The following is a 21,589-nucleotide window of genomic DNA, read 5'->3' as shown; positions in this document are numbered from 1 at the left end:
GATCGTCTTTTTCCTTGGCCGTGACAGTTTCGGTGAAGTGCGAGTATTTAATTCGACAAGAAGATCGACGAAGTTCCCGGAAAGGTTGGCCAAGTGTTTCTTGCGCCTGGAAGTCGGTGAAATTCGGCGTTTTTGGACGGCCATCTCTGGCGAACTGGAAAACCACGTGCCGGTACAGTTTTAAAACCGAACCCAACACAGCATCTGGCCTGCCGAGTCCGGTCCGGCTTCAGGCCTGCCGAATCCATCTCCAGGAGGTCCGGAAATACCAATCCCACCGATCGAACTTAAGAAGATTTATCCTTCCCCCCGGCACCGTCGCCGAGAAGCAAACCCATCGGACAATCCTATCCATCCGAAGGGGAAGTATCATCGTGTCCAACCTATCAAGCACCATCGAAGGAATTCCTGCAGCAAGTGCCAAACCCATCCTCGCTCGGCCCGGAACAGTGGATCCTGGAAGCAAAGTGTCCGAAACCACCGAACCCACACCCACGTGGATTTCAGCGACATGTGTCCCTCCTCGATCGAAAACCCCGAAAGGTGGATCCACGAAGCCACACACCCCAACCCTTCATAGCTCAGACCCGGTGTCGACCCAAGCCTTCCCCGAAAGATTTTAAGCCCCACTGGGCCGAGAAGTCGACCAGTTCCTTTCGCCGGTTACGTACTGACAACTGAAGAGCACTTACAGCGGCCAAAGCGACGTCAGTGTTTGGTGTATTCGCTATAAGTCCCAAAAATTCTCGGGCCATCGAAAGTATGTACGGACAAGATTTCGTACCTCAGTCATGTGGCGTAAATCAAGTATGCTACCAGGGGTTTCAGCCCACCAATCAGCCGCATCAGCTATACTAACCTTTACTAACCCTATTCAAATGAACTGAAACTAACCTTCTTACACTAACGTGAGCTTTCAATAAAAAAAAAGTAAATTGTATCCTAAGCTTTTCTTATTCGTTCATAAAGTGCCTGACTGTCCGTTGGTCCTTAAAGGTCTTCCTCTGTCCGCTTCATGGTTGCCAGTGTGTCCCTTCGACCCCATTAAGCGTTGACCCTGAGAATAAGAGGTGAGCAAGTTAGGTGAGCTAGTCCACTGCCCAGACAGACGTAGGGACGTCACCAGCAGTTGAAACATCTGTAAATAGGTTAATCCTAAAAATCATCCTAAAGCTGCGCATTTTTAAAAGCATTCATAACGGTGAATTATGAGTGGAGTCAATAATGAAAGTCCTCTGTGACCTACCAAAAGTTAATCACAATCGATTTTTTAGAAAACATTGATAATGGCATGTTACGTCTGCAATCGACAGTGAAAGTCCTCTTTCATCGCCATAATTTCAAAACGGTTCTCCAGGAAATTTGGGACATCCGTTAAAATGATTAATTCCAGAAGTTTATGTCAGAGCTTCACATTTTATTTTGAAACCATCCATAGCGGGGAAGTGCAGTTAATTGTGGGAATTTTCTGTGACGTCTGGATGTCCACTTAACGGTCCTCCTCGGTCAGGAATATCAGTGAAAATGGTGAAATTTAAAAGTTCATTCCACAAGCAAAGCTTGTATGCTTTCATTCATATGAATGAATTAGGTATGCAATCAATAATGAAAATTCTCCGCGATATGCAATGATAATAATAAAAGTCGAGTCAAGTACGAGACAAAGGTACAATGGTGGTGGTGGAATTGGAATTAAATGGAATTGTACAAACTCGTCTTATGACAAGTAAAGACATTCCACTAAAAGCTCACAATAATTTTCTTATCAATGATAAAAAGTCCTTCGTAAAATCCGGAACACCCGTAAAAGTGTTCCAAAAGTTAGCGTAATTGATCATTATCAGCCAGCGACGGCAGCGTGGCACTTTTCCTCCTTGAATTTCTTCGAAGCTTCTCCAGACGCTCCTCCGGAAGTTAGTCCAGGAGTTCTTCTGGTAATGCTTTGGGAAGTTCATCAAGTAATTCATGGGAAAGTTCCTAAAGGCATACCTCCGAGTATTCTTTCGCAAATTGCTCTGGGAACTCCTCCGAAAGTTCTTCCGGTAGTTCCTCCGGGAATTCTTCCAGAAGTTCTAAAGGAAGTTCCTCCGTGAATTCATTTAGGAATTGGCCACTTTTACGGATGTTCCGGATCTTCCGGAGTACAATGTCGGGTACATTAGGGGGTCATAGAAGACTTTAATTAATGATTGCATACACAATTTTCCAGGATGGGTGGTTACGAAAAAATCGCGATGCTTTGAGATAAACTTTTGAAATTGGACACTTTTACGGATGTTTCGGATCTCTTTCTTAAGCATTTGGAGGTCACAGAAGACTTTCACTATTGATTGCACACACAATTTGCCAGAATAGCAAGCTCTGGGATGAATTTTTGAAACTGGCAATTTTACGGATCTTCCGGAAGACCGTTTCTATGACATTTGGAGACTTTCACTGCAATCAAATCACAATTTGCCAGAATAAATGATTACGAAAAAATCACGAAGCTCTGGGATGATCTTTTGGAACTGGCCATGTTACGGATGTTTCGGATCTTTCTAAGGACTATTTATGTGAAATTTGGAGGTCACAGAAAATATTCAATATTGATTGCATCCATAATTAGCCAAGATAGATTATTACGGAACAATCTCAAAGCTCTGTGATGAAGTTTTGGAATTGGCCACTTTTACGGATGTTCCGGATCTTCCAGAGGGCTTTCCGATGACCGCTTAAGGGATAAAATTGCCAAAAAATGACTTATACAAGATAACAAATACAATTGGGATCATCAGAGCACATATTTGCAAGCAATTTTATGTTTCATTACATGAAACTTGAAAATTAGTTGCCAAATTGAGAAGCTCAAACAAAACCTCTAAAGTACAGGTTCCCCGGGGACTAGAGAGATCAATTTGGATGAATCCCCCCTGGGCTTATTCTAGGAACCTACAGCTTTCGTTTGGTGCCTAAAGATCAAAAATCGGTTGACATTTGAGTTTATGTGATCGTGATGAAATCTTGGGTCCTAATGGACCCCAATGCACAATGTGTCACTTTTTTGTGACGCCTCTCCTAGATGTCGCCCTGTGCTGATTTTCTCAGGAAATCTTTGTTTCCGAAAGTTAGGAAAATTCAGAATTTTTCAGATTTTAATTTCATTGCGTTACAAAGTTACAGCGTTGTTTTGGGTGAGCTTGGGTCGAAATGGACCCCAAATGCACTAGAAAGGTTAAACTTGCTTCAGTTCTTCACTCGATACAATACAATCGAAAAAAAAAGAAAAATTAGCTTATTTAGTTTTTTCTTTAAATTTATTGAATTTTATATGAAATTTGTTTTAACAGGCTTGAAGCAACTTGTGGCAAATGTTGCAATTACTTGTTTCTATTTTAGTTTTTAAAATTGAGGAATATTTTACTGCAATTTTAAAATTTGTAGATTTTTTATTATTCTCTATTCATTCATATGAATTTTACATCCATTTATTGCTTCCATTTTTTCTATATCGGCCAGTTTAAGCATTGCTATAAAATATTAAATAGTTTGAAAAAATTGAGACGATATTAAGTGTATAAAAACTAAACTGAACTTTAGAAAGCAACCATAAGCAGTCCCGCCGACGGTAATGGAAATTCGTCTGCCCTCTTCTGAGAAATGAACAGCTCCCTCGCTCTCTCCCGCGGAAATCGCACTTTCCATATTATATTTCCACGCCAGGAACCTACCTTCCTTACAATATTCATGAGCGCGCCACTACTGAAGGTGCTGCCGGTTGATTGCGCCTCGGCAAGAGCGGTTCTACGTACTACCTATGTCTCGGAATCGGAATCGATGTGTTGGTGGGCTGTGTCGGAGTCCCGTATAAATATAATACCTCCTTGGTCAGAAATCACTTCGTACCTAGCGCTTGACAACGCAAGTGTCCAGTAGCCAGCAGCGAGAGCTCACAGTCTTACTCACAGTCTAACTGGAAAAGTATTTTCCGAGATTTCTAAGGAGGTCTGAAGATTGGTGATTTTTGAAAGATTTTTATATCGTGACTTTGGGTGTGATAGAAGATAATTAGTGGTGACAAGTGTAACAAACATCTGTTAATAAAGTGAAAGACTATACGCAGCAATCTATATCTGATCAGCAGAGCAATCCGCGAAAATGATGTTCCTGCTACTGTTTGTGATAACGTGCTTTTGGAACTACGGCCCGGTGCGGGGTGCCCCGTACGCATCCGAAGTGACCATGGAGGAGCTGGTGCTCCCCGAGTCCAAGGTGCTCGATTTCGACAATCTGACCGAAAGCGAGCGGGTCGACCTGGTCCGCAATCAGATCAACATAACGGCGGTCAAGCTGCAGCAGCAACTGCTGCGTGCGGCGGCCGCCCAGAAAAACATGCAACGCGCCGGGGCACCGATGGCCGTTAAGCAAAGTGGCGGCGAGTCGAACATCTCGAGCCACGTGCAGAACCGGAAAAAGTAAGTACCAAATCGATTGCTTAAGAGGGGGGCTGGGGCGGATTTTCCCTTTAGGTGTGTTAAATGAGGGAACGGTGCCTAGGTGCGAGGTAAAATCGACGAAGTGTTTCGGTATTTTTAGATACACTGCGCTCGTGTCGAATTTCTGCAAGATGCATTCAAAAGTGAACACCGTGCAAATTTATACTTTTTAATTCGATTATCAATATGTATTACAAATTTTATGTTGAAGCCATAAGTTAAACTATTGGGGTTCAATAAGTTATGCACTATAAAATAGGAAATTGACTTTGAAAATATAAGTTCTTGATAGTAGATGATGAAGACTATCTAACGATTCATAAATAGTCTAAAATTAATGATTTTAGTGAAAATTGTTGAAATATTTTACAAAAAGGTTGAAAATAGTTGGATTCCTTAACAAGTTGATATTCAAATATTTGCATAGATAAACAAATAACAATTTAAAATATGTATCAGCATTCAAGACTAGACAAAACGAGAGCAATAATTTTCGAAAATATAGGTTCGAAGTTGACTTGAATAAGTTTGACAATACTCACGGTTTCTTCTTCAATGACCATCAAAGTCATTAAAAAGCGGCATTACAAATAAAAAACTTGAAATCATCAATCATTGAGAATCAAACGAAAAATTTAGTAAAATATATTTCTATTCTAATTTTTTCCTCCGCTTGGGACGAAACACGACTGTTAGTTGTGCAGTGTGATAAATTTGGAGTATTATTAATTGGTGGCCTACCGATGACAGGTTGAATTATGCCAGTCATCAGCATGATTTCACCATCATCGAGAGGAAAACAGTAGTGTGGCGACGTCGGAAGATGCGAGATCAGGTCGTTGGCTGCTAGGATGCGATGTGCACAAGAAAATTTATACGCGCGAGAAAAAAAATATTGGAGGACACATATGAAAAGATGCGCAACTTCAAGGTAGCTGCACCCGGCCGGCGGCACAAATTAAGCAAAGAGGCGAGGCACGCGTTTTCTCTGGCGTTTGTTTTTCAAGATTGGAAATTTGAGAGTAAATATAATCCTTAGTTAATGGATGTATCACATGATTTCAACACACTCGAGCCTTGTATTAGTTTTGATAATTTGAGGATGATTAGCCGTCGGTCAATCGAATAAAACAATCATTGAATAAATTAACGTAAATGTCCATATATTACTAAAAAAAATATTTAAAAAAATCGTCTCATTTAGCACGGAAATTCTTCTGATTTCTAAGGCTAAATTCTGATGAACTGTCTAGAAAAAAATCTGAAGTGTCTGAGTTTAAATGAAAAATTCCTATATTTTTTACGATTGATTTCTGGAAACACTTCTGAATGTCAATAAATTCTCCAAAATTTCTGCGGGGATTTCTTTTGAGTTTTCCTGAGAAATTCGTTTGAACTTCTCAAAGAATTCCTCCAAATTTTGACAGGGATGATTGTTCCAGAATTGACAATGAAGGACTTACTTAGTAATCATGTACAATTGCGAAGCTTTTGAGTCACAGATCTACTCGTGGTTCAAATCTACAATAGAAATGAACTTTTAAAAAAAAAATCTAAAACGGTTTTTATTTAACGAAATGCTTTACAAGATTCAAAATCATTCTGCCCAAGCAATTTGAATCACATATGATTTTACTCTCAGCGCAGTTTCTGTAATTCTCAAAAGAAGGCGTTCACAGCGGTGCGCCGGCTCAAAAATGGTTGGCGGAAGCGATATTGTTGTCACATCCGGGAGAAACAAATTGTATTTTTTACAATAATATTTTGTAATTTATCCTTAATTTTTGAAAAATTGTCATATTCGTTTGAAATTATGTTTATGTCTCTTTTTTAGAAAAGCCTCATAAAATGTTACCACGTTTATTTTGTCATATTATTTTTCCGTATTACATTTTTTCTCATTTTTACATAACAGTTTTTCACATTTTTACATAACATGTTTTATGTGAGGGGTTCTAACGCAAAGGGGTGTAAGGGACAAAAACTTTGGAGGTTCAAAAAATTACTAATTTTCTGAGAACTTTCACATTTATCATAAACATCGTACAAACTATATCAGCATATTGCTGCAATGCTCTAGAACCATAGATTTTTTTGCTATAGTCAACTCAATTTTGACAAACATCACTTACACCCCTCTGCTTCTTACCCCCTTATATTATATCTTTGAATTTCTAACTTGACAGAATTTCTAACTTTTATATCAGAAATCCTTTTTACAGAGGTTAAGGGAGTCTTTTTTATGGAGAGGTCAAAATCATGCCATTTTGATTTTTTGTCGATTGTATGAAAGGTACACAGTAGAGATTTTACACGGCAAAACATACTTTTGCATGTATAAAATAAAGAGAGATCCAGAACAAAAATAAAAACGATCCATAAATAACACCTCATTGTTTCGTAAGACGCTCAAATTAAGCAAATAAGTGAAAAATATGTTCCGTTAGACACGATCAAGAAAAACAATATCATTCCTGTTATTTCCGCATAAACGAATGACAAATGATCCATAAACAAACTATATTTTGATCCATAAAGCTTCAAATTTGCGCAACTTTTATCATCATGATGATCAATAATTTCAGTAATATGAGTCACAATTTTGGTCATATGATTCATAGTTTTGATTATTTGATCCATAAATTTGGCCATAGGATCCATAGATTTGAAAACTGTGGATCAATCAATATAGTTTTATAGGCCTTCTTTCCAAGCGATCCAAAATTATGAATCATCTGAACAAAATTATGGATCATATTACTGAAATGAGGAATCACCACCACGTTAAAAAAAATGCACAAATTTGATTTTTTCTGGATCAAAATATATTATTTATGGGTTATTTTTCAAAGATTAATGAATCATTTGTCATAATCCGTTCATGGGAAAATAACAGGAATGTTATTGTTTTTCTTGACCATGTGTAAAGGAACATATTTTTCTATTAGTTGCTAAATATTAGCGTAGTTATGGATCTTGAAAATATATTTTTCGGACACTGCTGAAACATTTTTTTGGCTTTTTGGTGGCATTTTTTGGAACCGATGTTATTTACTGATCCTTTTTCATTATATATGGATCTTTTTGGCACATTTAACGACACAAAGCAAGGGAAAATGGCACACAGATATTAGAAAAGTTCGTTTTTCGGATTGGCTATCAGTCATGAATAATAGCGTTGACAATTTTATTTTATCGCCGACGTTTCGATCCAGGGATGGGAACTTCTTCAGGGCTCGATGGCAGTCAAATTAACTGCCATCGAGCCCTGAAGAAGACTCCATCCCTGGATCGAAACGTCGGCGATGAAATAAAATTGTCAACACTATTATTCATGACTGATAGCCATTCCGAAAATCGAACTACAAAATTCACAGTCGTAATCCAACCACGATATTAGAAAAGTTTTATTGATGACGTAAAAATAAGGCGCCCTCCTTAGCCTAGCGATAAGTAGCGCGGCTATAAAGCAAGACCATGCGGTGGTTGGCTGGGTTCAATTCCCGGTGCCGGCCTACGTAATTTATGGATTGGAAATTGTCTCGAAACGAATATTTTCCCAGAATATCGAAGAAAATTCAGAAAATATTTTAAACGGCGCGAAAGTTTAGGTTAACCACGAGATAAATGAATACCAACCCCGTAAATAAAACCTGCGCAGGTGTTTCCATATAGGTTTTGGCGAAGACGGTCGTTTGACATTGCCCCTACCACTGCACTATAGGGAATTCTCACACAAATAGGTGACTAAAAATATGTTTTCAATGAAAACTGTTTCTTAGCAACATATATTATGTGAAGGAACAAAAAGGAACTCTTTTTCAACCCTTTAAGGGTCATCTTTAACCCTTTAATAAAAATTACAGGCAAAGTTTTTTTGACGCGCATTTTTTTTTTGTTCGTTTTTAATGCAGCATACATAACATATTTAAAAAAAACAGATTTCTAGTAATAATGTTGTTTATTTTCTAATCATTACGAGGTAAAGAGAATAAAAACCACAATTTTCAAGAAAAGTTTGATTGTTGCGTTCTCGTGAAAGCGCAAATATACTCAAGCGAATCACTCACAATAATGTAGTACTAGGTTTATATTTCATTCCCCCATTTACAAATGAGGATATTTGGAGACCATTTTACAGCGAGGAACTAATATAATGATAGTTTTAATAGTTATAACTTTCTTATATTAGGCTTTGTAAGCAAAACCATCGCGAAGCTGAGGTTTCAAGCTATTAAATGGTATATAAAAACCTTATATTTGGAGAAAAATTGACTTTAGAACATACAAACCAAAGTTAGAAATGATTTTTTTTTTTATTTTAATGAGCTTCTTTCACTTCGCCAGCCCATATCTTTTGACTGAATAAACATAACGCCTCAACATTTTCCGGCTCTTTTATCTAGAACACATACATTCATATGCTATATAAATTAGCCAAATTGGAGATAGTCAGTTTTTTCGATTAATGACTACCCTTTTCTCCATTGTGCACTGGTCTGGATCAACCTGACAACTTTTTTACACTGAGTGTGTGAAAAAAATAATCGGCTGTAAATAACTCTCAGAGTTTATCAAAAAAAATCATATCAAAAACAAATTTCTAGAACGACTTATCTGCTTTTAGATACCAACATTAATTTAATTTGAATATTGCAACCAAAAGACCAATATGAAAGCTTTTGATTACATTGCAGTACTCAAATTAAATCATAAAAAATGTTACTTAGGTCCTTTTAAAAAGCTAAACGAGATCAATCATTGAATCATAGAAATATTGAGATGAGGAACATGAACAACTGACAAAACACAGTAACATAGAAAATATTTGGCATTTGGCAAAATATGCTTCCATGAGCCAATAACGAGTTATAGCATCAACTCCCCTATTCTTGGAAAATGTTCACCTCTCAGTAATCACTTCTTACTTGTCATTCTCAACTTCACAACTCTTACTTGGAGACATAAGACGTAAAATAAGCACTGAGGAGTGAAACGTACGCAGTGAAATGTGAATTCTCATTTTAACTTCCCACATCGCACTTATTACCTCTTACTTCTCATTACGTTAAGCACAAATCATAAAAATTGTTGTACTTCTCATTTATCACATTTTCCATCCCACTGCGTGAAGCAAGAAGGGAAAAATGAATCATGGGTAGTAAGATGTAAAAAGTGATAATGAGCGATCTTTGGTTCAAACGACTTTTTCGTTCGGCCAAATGATTCTTTCGACTCGTTCGATAAAACAAACGCGTTCGATCAAATGACTTGTTCTTATGTATGACTTCTTCGGCCAAACGTCTTGTTCGGCCAAACGCAATGTTCGGCCAATTTACTTTTTGACTGTTTTTGTCGCAAAAAAAAGGTTCGAATAATTTGTTCTCTATATATCTATTTTAGGCTTTTCTTGGCATGGACTTTTCCGTCTAACTCGAGTAAGTTGGTGATCCATCCAACGACGCCCCATCATAATTTTTCCTTGGGTAAAAGGTGAAGGCTGGACTGGAATCTATAAAGATAGAAAAATACGAATTCATTAACCTTTCCAATCTCAGAAACTCAGTCCCAGTTTGGGGATGTAATACAATAAGAAGAAGAAGAAGAAATGGTAACTTTGCTATGTTTGAATTATTTCACAACGCGCATTCTCGCCGACTATTCCGGGTCAACTACCCGACTAGTAGATGGTAACAGATTTATATCAAAACTTGTTATTTTGTTGTATCATTTTTTTTGCAACAGAGCGTGTTGCAAACATGTACCATTAGTAGTTAAAATAACAAATATTGTAACAAAATTCCTTCCAGTTTTAACAAAAACGTTACTGAATATATTAAATCGATGTGTTTTATGAAAAGTTATGAAAAAATTGAAACTACATATTACAAATTATGTTATTGAAAAAACAAAGTTATCACTGGTTGTGTTACAAGTATTGCTATTCGTATTAATTATATCACAATTCGTTATAATCTTGTTATGACGATAATGGAATTTTCTTTTCTTCAGAGAATTTCTAACAAAATTTTTGCTGATATTGTTATTTGTAACACATACTGGTATAATTTTGATATAATTCTGTTGTTCCTAACTGGTTGGTGATTTTCAAACTATCGTCACAAAATACAACTGAATACTTGAGAAAAAATAAATCACGCGTTTACAAGCAACTAGAATTTAACCAAAATATTGTTTGCTACACATTCCACTATGTTAAAAAATAATATCAAATATTATAATATGTTATGAAAAAATTTACTGAATATAACTGACCTATTTCAATTCAATTTAAATAATGAATGTTTTTCGTTTTGCATCTCCAGACTTTTTAAACTGTGAATCTCACCACAGTATAAATTACGTTAACATTTTTTGTTTTATCCGGAGTGGTAGAGCAAGCAATAAAATATGAATTCGTATTCATAATTCAATTCAATTCAGTTCATTACCTTTCACCGTCAAATAACATAATAACATAGATGTATTGTATGCACATTATTTTGAATCAAATTTTCAGATTCAAACGATTGTCCGTGGACATGGTGGCTTTTGTTAATCAACGATTTTAAAACATGTTTTTGTAATAAGTAATAATACAGTGAACTCTCCGTAACTCGATGTTCTATAATGTTCATCAAAAAATTAAGTATTCTTACACCGCAAGACTCCGTTCCACATCGTATGGCACTCTTCAAGAGTCTTGAAGGGCAGGGGGAAATAATGCAGCACGTTTTCATGCACAATGCAGAAAGTTGGAGGCAATTGCGGTCCACGTCAGCATGGCTACTAGGGCAACAAGGTAGAAGCTGTTCCTTGGTCGCTGTAGTAGAAGCAACGAATTCTGGATGAATCGTGTTCTAAATCTCAGAATCGGCGAGTGGGTAAATGGGTGAATAAAAGTGAGTGAGTCATTAAGTGAGTAAGTAAGATTGAATGCGCGAGTGAGTGAGCGAGCGAGTAAGAGTGAGTGAGTAAGAGTGAGCGAGAAAGAGAGAGCGAATGTTAGAGAGTAAATGAGTGAGTAGAAGTGGATGAGTAAGTGTGGTTAAGTGAGTAAGAGTGGGTGAATGAATGAAAGTGGTGAGTGAGTAATAATTAGTGAGACAGAGGAAGTGAGTGAGTAAGGGGGTGTGTGTATGAGAGTGAGAGAGAAAAGGAGATCTTGTTTGCCGTGTTGACTTAAAGAAGGCATCATCTCGGTTTGCTTTCTATCGGGCATGTGCGTTACTTTAAATAAGGCAGTATTTCCTCTGTGTGCCTTATCGCGATATAAGCACGTTCATATTAAGGAGGTATCATCTTCTCTGTCTGCCTTATACCGGGCAAACGCGTACATTTCAAGAAGGCATCATTTCCTCTGACTGCCTTATACCGGGCAGAAGCGTTTACTTAAACAAGGCATTTTTTCCTCTGCGTGCCTTATACCGGGCCAACTCGTTCATTTAGAGGAGGCATCATCTCCTCGGTTCGCCTTATACCGGGAAAACGCGTTCTGTTGGAAAAAAAATGATCTCTTACACTATTTCGTAGAATAGTACTTTTCCAGGTCATAATGACAGGAATGACAGTTAAAGCTTATTAGAAGAAAAATCAAACTGTTGGTTAAAAAAATGTTGCGGTTCATCGATATCTTGGTGTTAAACATAATAATAGAATACTACAGATTCTAAATGTTTTCGGGGTAGTGTCCCATTCGGGGTGATGGTTTTCGGGGTACTGTTCCTTTTCGGGGTAGTGGCTTTCGGGGTAATGACATTCGGGGTAGTGGAGTGGAGCCGTTACACACTAATACAGACCATTTAATAGAAAAATGGCGCCCACTTCGGTACATAGGTTACAGTTATTTTGCGCTGCACTGTATCGTGGGTACCATTTTTGCTATAAAGCCTAAGCTTCTATTCTTTTCACTATGCTGCCAAAACCGTCGGATGCAGAAGTAAACTTGTTTTTGCTGCAAGACTGCAACGGCCGAACACGACTTGATTTTCAATTGAGTTTTGAATTTTTTTCCCATAAATATGTCTATTTTTGTCAATCCCTGTTTAACCTGCGTTAATTATATAATTATATTAATAATTATCCTGCGACTAATTTATGTACAAGGTATTCTTTGAAAATTCGCTAAAATTTACACTTTCGACAATTCTTCTGAGAATATATTTTTTATTTATCAAAAAATTCTATCAAGAATGCCTGGACGTTGCTCGGAAGGTTCCCTTCAAAATTGTTTCACTGATATTTGTATGAAAATTAAAAAATATAGAATGCCTTTTCTATCGAAAAAAAAACTGCTCTTTATCCATAAAATAGTCTTAGGACCTCTTTCGATTATTCATTTTATATTACTTGTCATAAGACTCGACTATCGAATCAAGTACTAGACACTGAAGATGGCCTTTTATGTTGAGGACGAAATACGTATCTGTCAAAGATACAATCAAATTGTGGAATTGAATTAAAGCTTGAGCTTGAGCTTGATTGACTGCTCGTAGTTGCTACTCCATTATGACCAGATCAGCTGTTCTTGCACAGGGAACCAACAGATGTTTGCCCCGGACTAGCACACATCTTCAATGTACAAGTACTGGTGATCTCATTTGTTAGGTCATACTGGCGCCTGCCACGTCAGAATGCAAGTCAATGTAGGGAAGGGGGAGGAAATGATTATGCAGTCACTCGCCCACTGCAAGCCGAATATACCTCTGCACTTGCCACGAGTTCATGCGGAATTTGTTAGAATTTTTGGATTAGGTTCGAGAGGCAGAGGTCCGTCTTGGTTAACGAGCTGCCAATGTGATAGATAGGAGAAGGCAACTGATGGAATTTCTAATTGGATGTAGGAAACGAGCTCTATACTGCCGCTAACCGCAAGTCAGACTTATCTGGATATGTCGTCCATATACAGATAAGTCTGACTTGCGGTTAGCGGCAGTATAGTTCATTTCCAATTCCAGCAGATTACTGTTAGAATACTCAAATTGAAAGTATAGGAATAGTAATTGAGGCGGTATGGAAGTCCATTTCCAGTTCTAGCGATTGCTAAAACATGAGAAATATAGAGAAAGATACAAAGTAGGAGAATGGAACGGACCTGGGATTGAACCCACGACCTCCCGCGGATGAGGCAGAAGCAGTAGCCATATGACTACAGGGCCCGCTAATACAATCAAATTGTGGAATTGAATTAAATTGTACAAACTCATCTTATGGCAAGCAAAAACATTCCAATAAAAGCTGAAAATAATTTTCTTATCATTTTGTATTGTTCCATGAACTTGTTTAAAAGTTTCACCATAATTTTCAGATATATTTTTGAAAAATACATCTACCTCTCACCCAAATCTCATTCAAAATTATATGCTGAAAAAATTCGTTCAGGTATTCTTTTGAAAAAAAAATCATGTGGAAGCTTTCTATGGATTCCTCAGTAGATCACATCAAATTTACCTTGTGAAGTTCTTCCAAAGCTTCCTTCAGAGTTCTACATCAAATCGTTTCCAATTATTCTTGTGTATTTGTACATTTGCACAAAAAAGAAAACTCCGCTTGAAATCCTGTCATCCAAAAATGATGTAATAAGTAACGCATCGACAGCAAAATAAAAGTTTTTTTTAATATCTTTATCATCTAATAGCCTATTCAGATTACGCCATTAATGACATAATAATTGGCGTTTCAGGGTAAATACGCTTTATGATGTCATTATTTACGTAATATTCCATACATTTTGCGCTGTCAAAAGATACCCTCTAAAAAGAATTTATTACGAACAATTATTACGAGAGAGCTTCCCTTCTAACTGGAATGCAGGGAGAAATTCAACAAAACAAAACTGACAAGCGTCACGCTCTCTTTACCAGAGAGAAAATTCTCTCTGTTTTCATTTCGTTTCGTAGTTGACAGTCATGCTCTTTCTGTCGCACCAGGGTCGAATGCATGTTAGATGGAAATCTTCTGAGCGCTGAAGAATAACTCGGATTGTGATGGTTTTGTGGAAAGCATTTTATATGATGAAAAATAATGATGATAATTATTTATTCTCCACTTATTCAACATGAATTGTTTAAAAAACAGATGCTCTCTAGAATTAACATGAAGTATTTAACTTAAGGTCACTCCTGACGGAATCCAAGATTAAAAGTGCTCGCGTTTTCGGGGGCACACCACTCGATTCAGAGGCGGCGCACAACTGTCATTTTTGTTAATTTAGCTTTGCTGCGTCGCAGCATGCGTGAAATAATAAGAATGACAGTTGTGCGTTGCTTCCGTATCGAGTGGTGTGCCCCCGAAAACGCGAGCACTTTTAATATTGGATTCCGTCAGGAGTGACCTTAAACCTAGATTTAATAGAACAAATCGAATAAATTTTCAAAGTTCAAGGGCCAATGCGGAAGACAATTTTAAACGTAGGAATGGTTGTAAAACGAGAATCTATGACAAAAGGTCGAAAGACAAAAGGTCGAAAGGACAAAACGTCGAAAGGGACAGAAGGTCGAAAGGACAAAAGGTCGAAAGGACAAAAGGTCGAAAGGACAAAAGTTCGAAAGGGACAAAAGGTCGAAAAGGACAAAAGGCCGAAAGGTACAAAAGGTCGAAAAGGACAAAAGGTCGATCAAGAACAAGCTGATAACAAGTTTTGTGTATTCCAAAGGAATTTGTGAAATGCATTTAAATTCAAGCAGAAATTACACACTCATCACATTAATCAAAGTTGAAGAATGAGCCATTTTCAAAGAAGGAGTAATGACTATGAAACAATATTAAGAATATCTAGATAGTTCTGTTAGAGATAAAAAAGATCGTTGAAATAAAACCTGTATTGCACAAGACAGAGTTGTCCTATACAGTTTGCAAAAATATTGCTCTTTTATTTTTCACCATTTTTAATAATTAAATATAATTCATTCAATGAGTGCAAACAATAGATTGATGTCTAGGTTTTCTAAATGTTACTTTGATCGGTCAAAATAGTGCACGCCTCAGCCATGCAGACGCGTGACATCGAAGTGACATTTAGAAAACTCAAACATCCATCTATTAGTTGTACTCACTGAATGAATTTTATCTAATTGTTAAAAATAGTGAAAAATAAAAGAGCAGATTTTTTGCCAACTGTGTAGGCCAACTCTGTTGCGAGATTGATTCTTTCCGTTTCAGTTTCTTGTCTATTTCGACCTTTTGTCCCTTTCGTCTTTTTGATCTTATTGACATTTTTTTCTTTCGACCTTTTGTCCCGTTCGACGTTTTGTCCTTTCGACCTTTTGTCCCGTTCGACGTTTTGTCCTTTCGACCTTTTGTCCCTTTCGACCTTTTGTCCTTTTCGACCTTTTGTCCCTTCGACCTTTTGTCTTTCGACGTTTTGTCTTTCGACCTTTTGTCCTTTCGACCTTTTGTCCTTTCGACCTTTTGTCTTTCGACCTTTTGTCCCTAACCCGTAAAACGAATATATTTGATGTATAAACATGATTTCATAAATTGTTTCAATTCTGCTCCTTGAATGGCTTAATATACTTTGGATTTCAACATTTTTCACGTGGGACAACTGTACGATTTGAATGGGATTTATATATAAAGTAGAATAACCTTAGATAAAACATGGATTGGTAATGCATTAATTCATCCAAAATCCAGTTTAAATTATATCACATTCACACGATTCGATTTTTTTAGAAGCTGTATCATTGGTTGTCAAGTAGAACGCAATGGTTCAGTTTCCATTTTTGAAAAAAAAATAAATTGCTGAGTTGCCCTTCATACATGGAGATACTGGTGGAAATACATTTTAGTTCGATAATATTTCTTGAAAATTGGTCCAATCGTCCTTTTTTTATTTATTTGTGAGAATTCTCAAAAGTATCTAAATTTTTCTATCAAATCTCCGTTCGATCATAGTATAGAATCAAAATACTTTTTAAACTTAAAAATAAATTGAGGAATAGTCTGATTCCCCGAATAACGGCGCACCCAACTAATGAATGTAGCTTCGCTCATTATCCTTAATGAGAGCTTCAAATATTCTTCGAAAATCCCTTTTCATATTTTTTTTATATTTTTTTTTCGTAGAAACTTTGTTCAGAAAAAAATGTTCGATTGCTTGATTTCGCAAATTAAATTTTGAAAATCTCCTTGAATTCAACCCTGTATTAGCGTGCAAATGAGGAAACATGGAAACGTCAAGATATATTATCTTGCTGCAGTCTGAACAGCTCGTAATAATTGGATACCCTCTCACTTAACAAAGTCATAAATAGCCCAATCTGAATAGGCTATAACGGATGGCAACTAAAAACTTGGAATGAAAAGAATGGCTCAGGATAAAAAAAATACAAAGAAGTACAGTTCAATCTGATATATGTTATACAAAGAGTTGTCCTTAGTCTTCAAACTTAGACTAATGAATATTGGCATATGGTCCGCGGTTCGCCGTACGGCGAAGCTTAGTCTTGCTGGTATAATATACATGATATACATGACCGCTGTACGTTTCTACCACATCGATTTTTGTAATCCTGCTTCTGCTCCTGCTTATGAGTTGCTTCGTATCTTTGGCGTTACAATCACCTTTGTATACAATGGAGCTGAGTAGACCAATTTATGCTGTGACAGTTTTCGAAACATATTCACGCTTAGAATGTTCGAAGGTGTACTTTTCCCATGAACTTTTTTTGTTTGCAAAATTTACAATGCACGCCGCAGTATTTTTTGTTTCTACGACATGTAATGAATAATGTTGGAGTGAACGTGTGTGTGTGACAATTCTAAGCATTGATTCACAAAAAGTCATATTTGTGTGAAAGCATTATTATTCAGAAAAAAAAAGTATTGAAGTCATTCCAATTTTTTAGCTGCCACCCGTTATTTTATTTCAAATTGAAATCTATATTTTCAAGCTCCAATGGACACGAGTAATGGGTCACATAATGAGTTGAAAATAATCCGTAAAAACGTTTTCAAATTTAAACCATGTCCTTAGAAATTAAAAATATTGGCCAGATTGGTTGAAAATGTTCACATCAGTCTGCAAAGCTAATCGAAAGAAAAACCAGAAGCTTTTAGTTTTTCTCGATTTGATGATCACCATGCGCTGATTCATTTGCTGATTATGGTGATGAACAACGGTTAAAAAGAATAATTAAAGTACATTTTTCCCTTCTTTAAAAGCGTTTAAAGTCCATGGTAAATTTTATCAATTTTATTACTTTTGTATATTTCTTTATGGAAATTTTCATTTTTTTTTTTTGCTCTTTGTCAATTTTGTCGTAGAGAGCTTTTATTTTTTTTTTGTGGGAAAAAATGTTTATTTTGTGGAAAGTTTTGTAGGGCAATTCGCCAAATGTGCATGCATTTTTGTGTATGTGCATTTCTTATGGGAGTTCAACAATAGGCAAAAAATTATCTGCTCAACATTTGGCGGTTTTTCCTAATTGCTAAGATTGAAAGCTAATCGCAAAAAAAATCCAAAAGCTTTTAGTTTTTCTCAATTTGATGATCACCATATGATGATTCGTTTGCTGATTATGATAATGCACAACGGTTAAAAAGAATTGGCTAAAGAAAAGCAACAAAATTCTGGAAGAGTATGGAAAGATGGAAGTATTACCACCATGTAAAGATATATAGATATTAAGAGCAATTTGCAATTTATTCAAGCTCTTGTAGATGTTAGCTCTTTTATGCAATTTTGATCTTATTTTAAATCCATACAATTTTATTCAGTAACAGTTCATCTTTGCTTCCAACCCAAGCTTCCAAGCACAGCCGTTCTTGAATGTGTATATAATAAACAAACTAATGTCGCCGTACTGAATTCAAATATACCAATTTCATGTCGTTTCCAGCTGTGGTTGTCTCGCCTTTTTTCAAAATGAATTGCCTGTGTCAATTTGAATCTATTATAAATTATAAACCCGTTGAAAACCAGATCGTACCGGAAGATCTTCAGCAAAGTTCTGGCTAGTTTAATTTTTTTATTGCTTTATATTAGGCTGTTACAAATATTAAATAAAAATTATGTCCTAGTATTATTAAAGTATTTATTAAAATGAAAAAAAAACTCTTTGGATTCGTTAAAGAAAGTTCCTCAAGAAAAATCCTCAAAATTCACAGGAAAATTTTTGTTGTCCACTCAAATCGTCAATTTTCAAGAAAAAACTGAAGAGGGGGAGACATATATTTTTATAAATATTTGTGTCGGCCTTATAGTGATTTTGAATTACATTATAAATTCATCATTTGGTTCCATAATATCTAAACGATGAAAATGTGAAAAGTCCTCAAATATTTAGGACAAGTAGAAGTGATTAGCCAAGAACAGTAAAAAAATTGAATGATCAATAAAAGCGCAATTTGCCTTACCAACAATATCCTTACGTATTTTGCAAATGAACAGCTACAATAAACAACGGAAGAAGGAATCTCACAAATTGACTGTCAAGGCAACGCCAACGGCTTAATCCGCCAGTTCCCACCCGATCCTATTGCATCATCATCATATCTTTATCCTTCCATTCGTCATCAGGCGGAGAAGTGCATGCATACTGCACATATTACCGTGTCTGCGAATTTAAATCACTCAATCTGTGTCTGCTGCTCCAGCCTGTTTTGAAGCAGTTGTCTTCCTGGCATCAGAAGCCGGCTGAATTCCTTAAGCAGATATACCGGCGCGAATCACAAGTTGCATAACAGCCGGCAGCTTTGCGTCGCGTCGCCCGTTGATCTTGGTCCCTCCGCGGCAGGCCCCACGCCAATAACCGGGTTACTGTTTTTGCTGCCTACAATACTGTTATCGTCTGAGGCGTCCCTCCGTCCGTCCATCGTCGACGCTCCCCGAGGATGTGTGATTTATTTTCAATTTGAAGCCGCCAAAACGGTTCTGAGCGGATGGAAATCGCGCTCGGACCAGCCAGACACGGCCCCAGTCAACAACAACAACGAGCGCGAGAGACCTGCAGCCGCGCGTGTGGTGTGTGAGTCAATATGCAACAATCGACTGCCCGATAAAGTCATCCGTCCAGTAGTAGGTATTGGCAAATTGCCATAGTTTCGCTATCCAAATTGATTTCAAATGGATATGGGTCATTCCATACCAAGTGACCGAACCACTTGTAATCGACTTTCACAGATTTTAATCAAATTTCGTGGATTTGTTTATCTATCGATTATATGTAAAAATCCAAATTTATTTGATGATTGGACAACCCCTCGGCAAATGGGAGCACCCCCCGTTTTCGACGATTTGTAAAAACCATATTTTTGAACAACTCATATCTTGGACAGTTTTTAAGCTACAAATAACTTCTTTTTATGCATTTTGAAGAGAATTCTTCAAACTTTTTGAGAAAAATATCGATTTTGAGTAGAAGTGTTGCCAACTCTATTGTTTTTGCGTTTTAAGTATAAAATCGTATTTTTCTCCCAATGAGTATATTTTTATTTGAAAAATAACACCAGCATCGTGTTCTCCAGGAAATTTTGTATAAGAAACACTCGAAACCCCAAGGTACTATGAGCCGTTCTCGAGTTATGGAGTTCTGAATATTATATGATTTATTTGGAACTTATCAATCCCATAAGATTTTGTTATGCATACCGAACCTTTACCTTTTATGGAATTGCCAAGAATTCGAAGATATTGTTTTCTTCAAATAAATTGTAAATCATGTAACTTGAGCCTTTGAATAGAAAATAATGTACTTGGCAACGTAGTCACTTTGGAAGGAACAGCTTTTCTGTATTGTTGTAGAGCGTACTATTAACTATTACTTACATAGATACTATATTATTTCACCTGCTATGGAAATATTTTTTTTTTAATTTTATAGAACATTTATTAATTTCGAAAGCTCTCGGCTCATATGCCGTTGAGCGTTACGGAGCCGAAATCTTTATACTATTTTATTCTTACAAATTAACGTTAGATTAAGTGAACCAAGAACTCGTGTTTCAATTTGGATTAGGAAATACAGTATCACAGAAGGGAAGGAGGAAACGAATAATACTAAATTTATGACGATGATGAAAACATTGATGAAGTTCTTGTGCATTACTGTTACGGGCCATAGAAATCACCGTGAAACAAACATTTTTTAAAAAAACAACAAAGGAAAGACATACGAGAGGCAATTACGACAAAAGAAACGATATGGTTATCTAAAAAACCCTGATTAATTAACCTAGCGGTAATGGTGCCTTTCTCGTTAATTATGGAAATAGTATTTTGACCATAACTTTCGAGCCCATAATCCCAACCAGTAAAATTTTAATAGGAAACAATGGGACAGGATTTCCCGTAAAATGCAACATGGTGCGAACAAATCGGTTAATAAGCAAGCCCCTAAATAGTGGATGAGACTTTTTTATGCACACACACAAACATATGTACACATACACGCACAGACATCACCTCAATTCGTTGAGCTGAGTCGATTGGTATACAACACTATGGGTCTTCCGCCTTCTATAAAAAGAATGTTTTTGGAGCGAACATAAAGCCTTTCGGTACACTTAGTGTACGAGAAAGGTAAAAATAAATTAGCTCATAAGGAAGTAGACATTCACTATGTTATTATGGAAAAATAATGTATGAAAAGGCAAATCATTATGTAAATGGTACTTGTACGTACAGAACGAGAGGGTTAGTGATTTATGACTATTTGTGACAGGTGGGAGGTAAGAGGGTTGAAAATGGCGAAAAACGTTGGATGCAATTTTTAAACGTATTTTGTAGCTATATAAAAGGGAGAAGAAGACCTTAATGTCAATACTAGACCACTAGAGCAGAATTATCCACGAAAAGTTTTTATCTTACTACTACTTTATCAAACCCACACTTCACAGCACGCAAATGTGATTTGACGATAGCCATGAGCTCTCTCTCACTCACCATGTAATCAAAAATTGTTAACTGTGTGTGTATATTATCAAAGTATGAAAATAGTGGACCAATAACAAACATCATAAAAATTGTCTTCTTTGAGATAATGATTTTATTTGCTGTATTTTGAAAATAAATGGATAATATTTGCTGTTTAACAGCCAATATACTTTCGCTATATTTTTTGCATTTTTTACTCCTAGAGAATTCAGATTTTCGTAAACCAGGTGAACCATAT

The 21,589-nt window shown here is 36.5% G+C and overlaps 1 protein-coding gene across 1 annotated transcript in view; it reads left to right on the top strand.

Moving 5' to 3' along the window:
* Nucleotides 1-3,773: 3,773 nt before the first annotated feature.
* LOC134214578 (protein anachronism) overlaps nucleotides 3,774-21,589 on the top strand; it is a 39,149-nt gene continuing 21,333 nt past the window's right edge. Inside the window, exon 1 of the mRNA XM_062693920.1 lies at nucleotides 3,774-4,454. Within this exon, the coding sequence (XP_062549904.1) occupies nucleotides 4,138-4,454 (317 nt within the window). The 5' untranslated portion in view covers nucleotides 3,774-4,137. The remainder of the gene's footprint in view (nucleotides 4,455-21,589) is intronic.

The sequence above is a fragment of the Armigeres subalbatus genome, chromosome 2 (genome assembly GCF_024139115.2).
Source record: "Armigeres subalbatus isolate Guangzhou_Male chromosome 2, GZ_Asu_2, whole genome shotgun sequence".
Classification (NCBI taxonomy): Eukaryota; Metazoa; Arthropoda; class Insecta; order Diptera; family Culicidae; genus Armigeres; species Armigeres subalbatus.
Note: the sequence above shows the minus strand (reverse complement) of the source record. Positions and strands in the feature narration are given on the sequence as shown.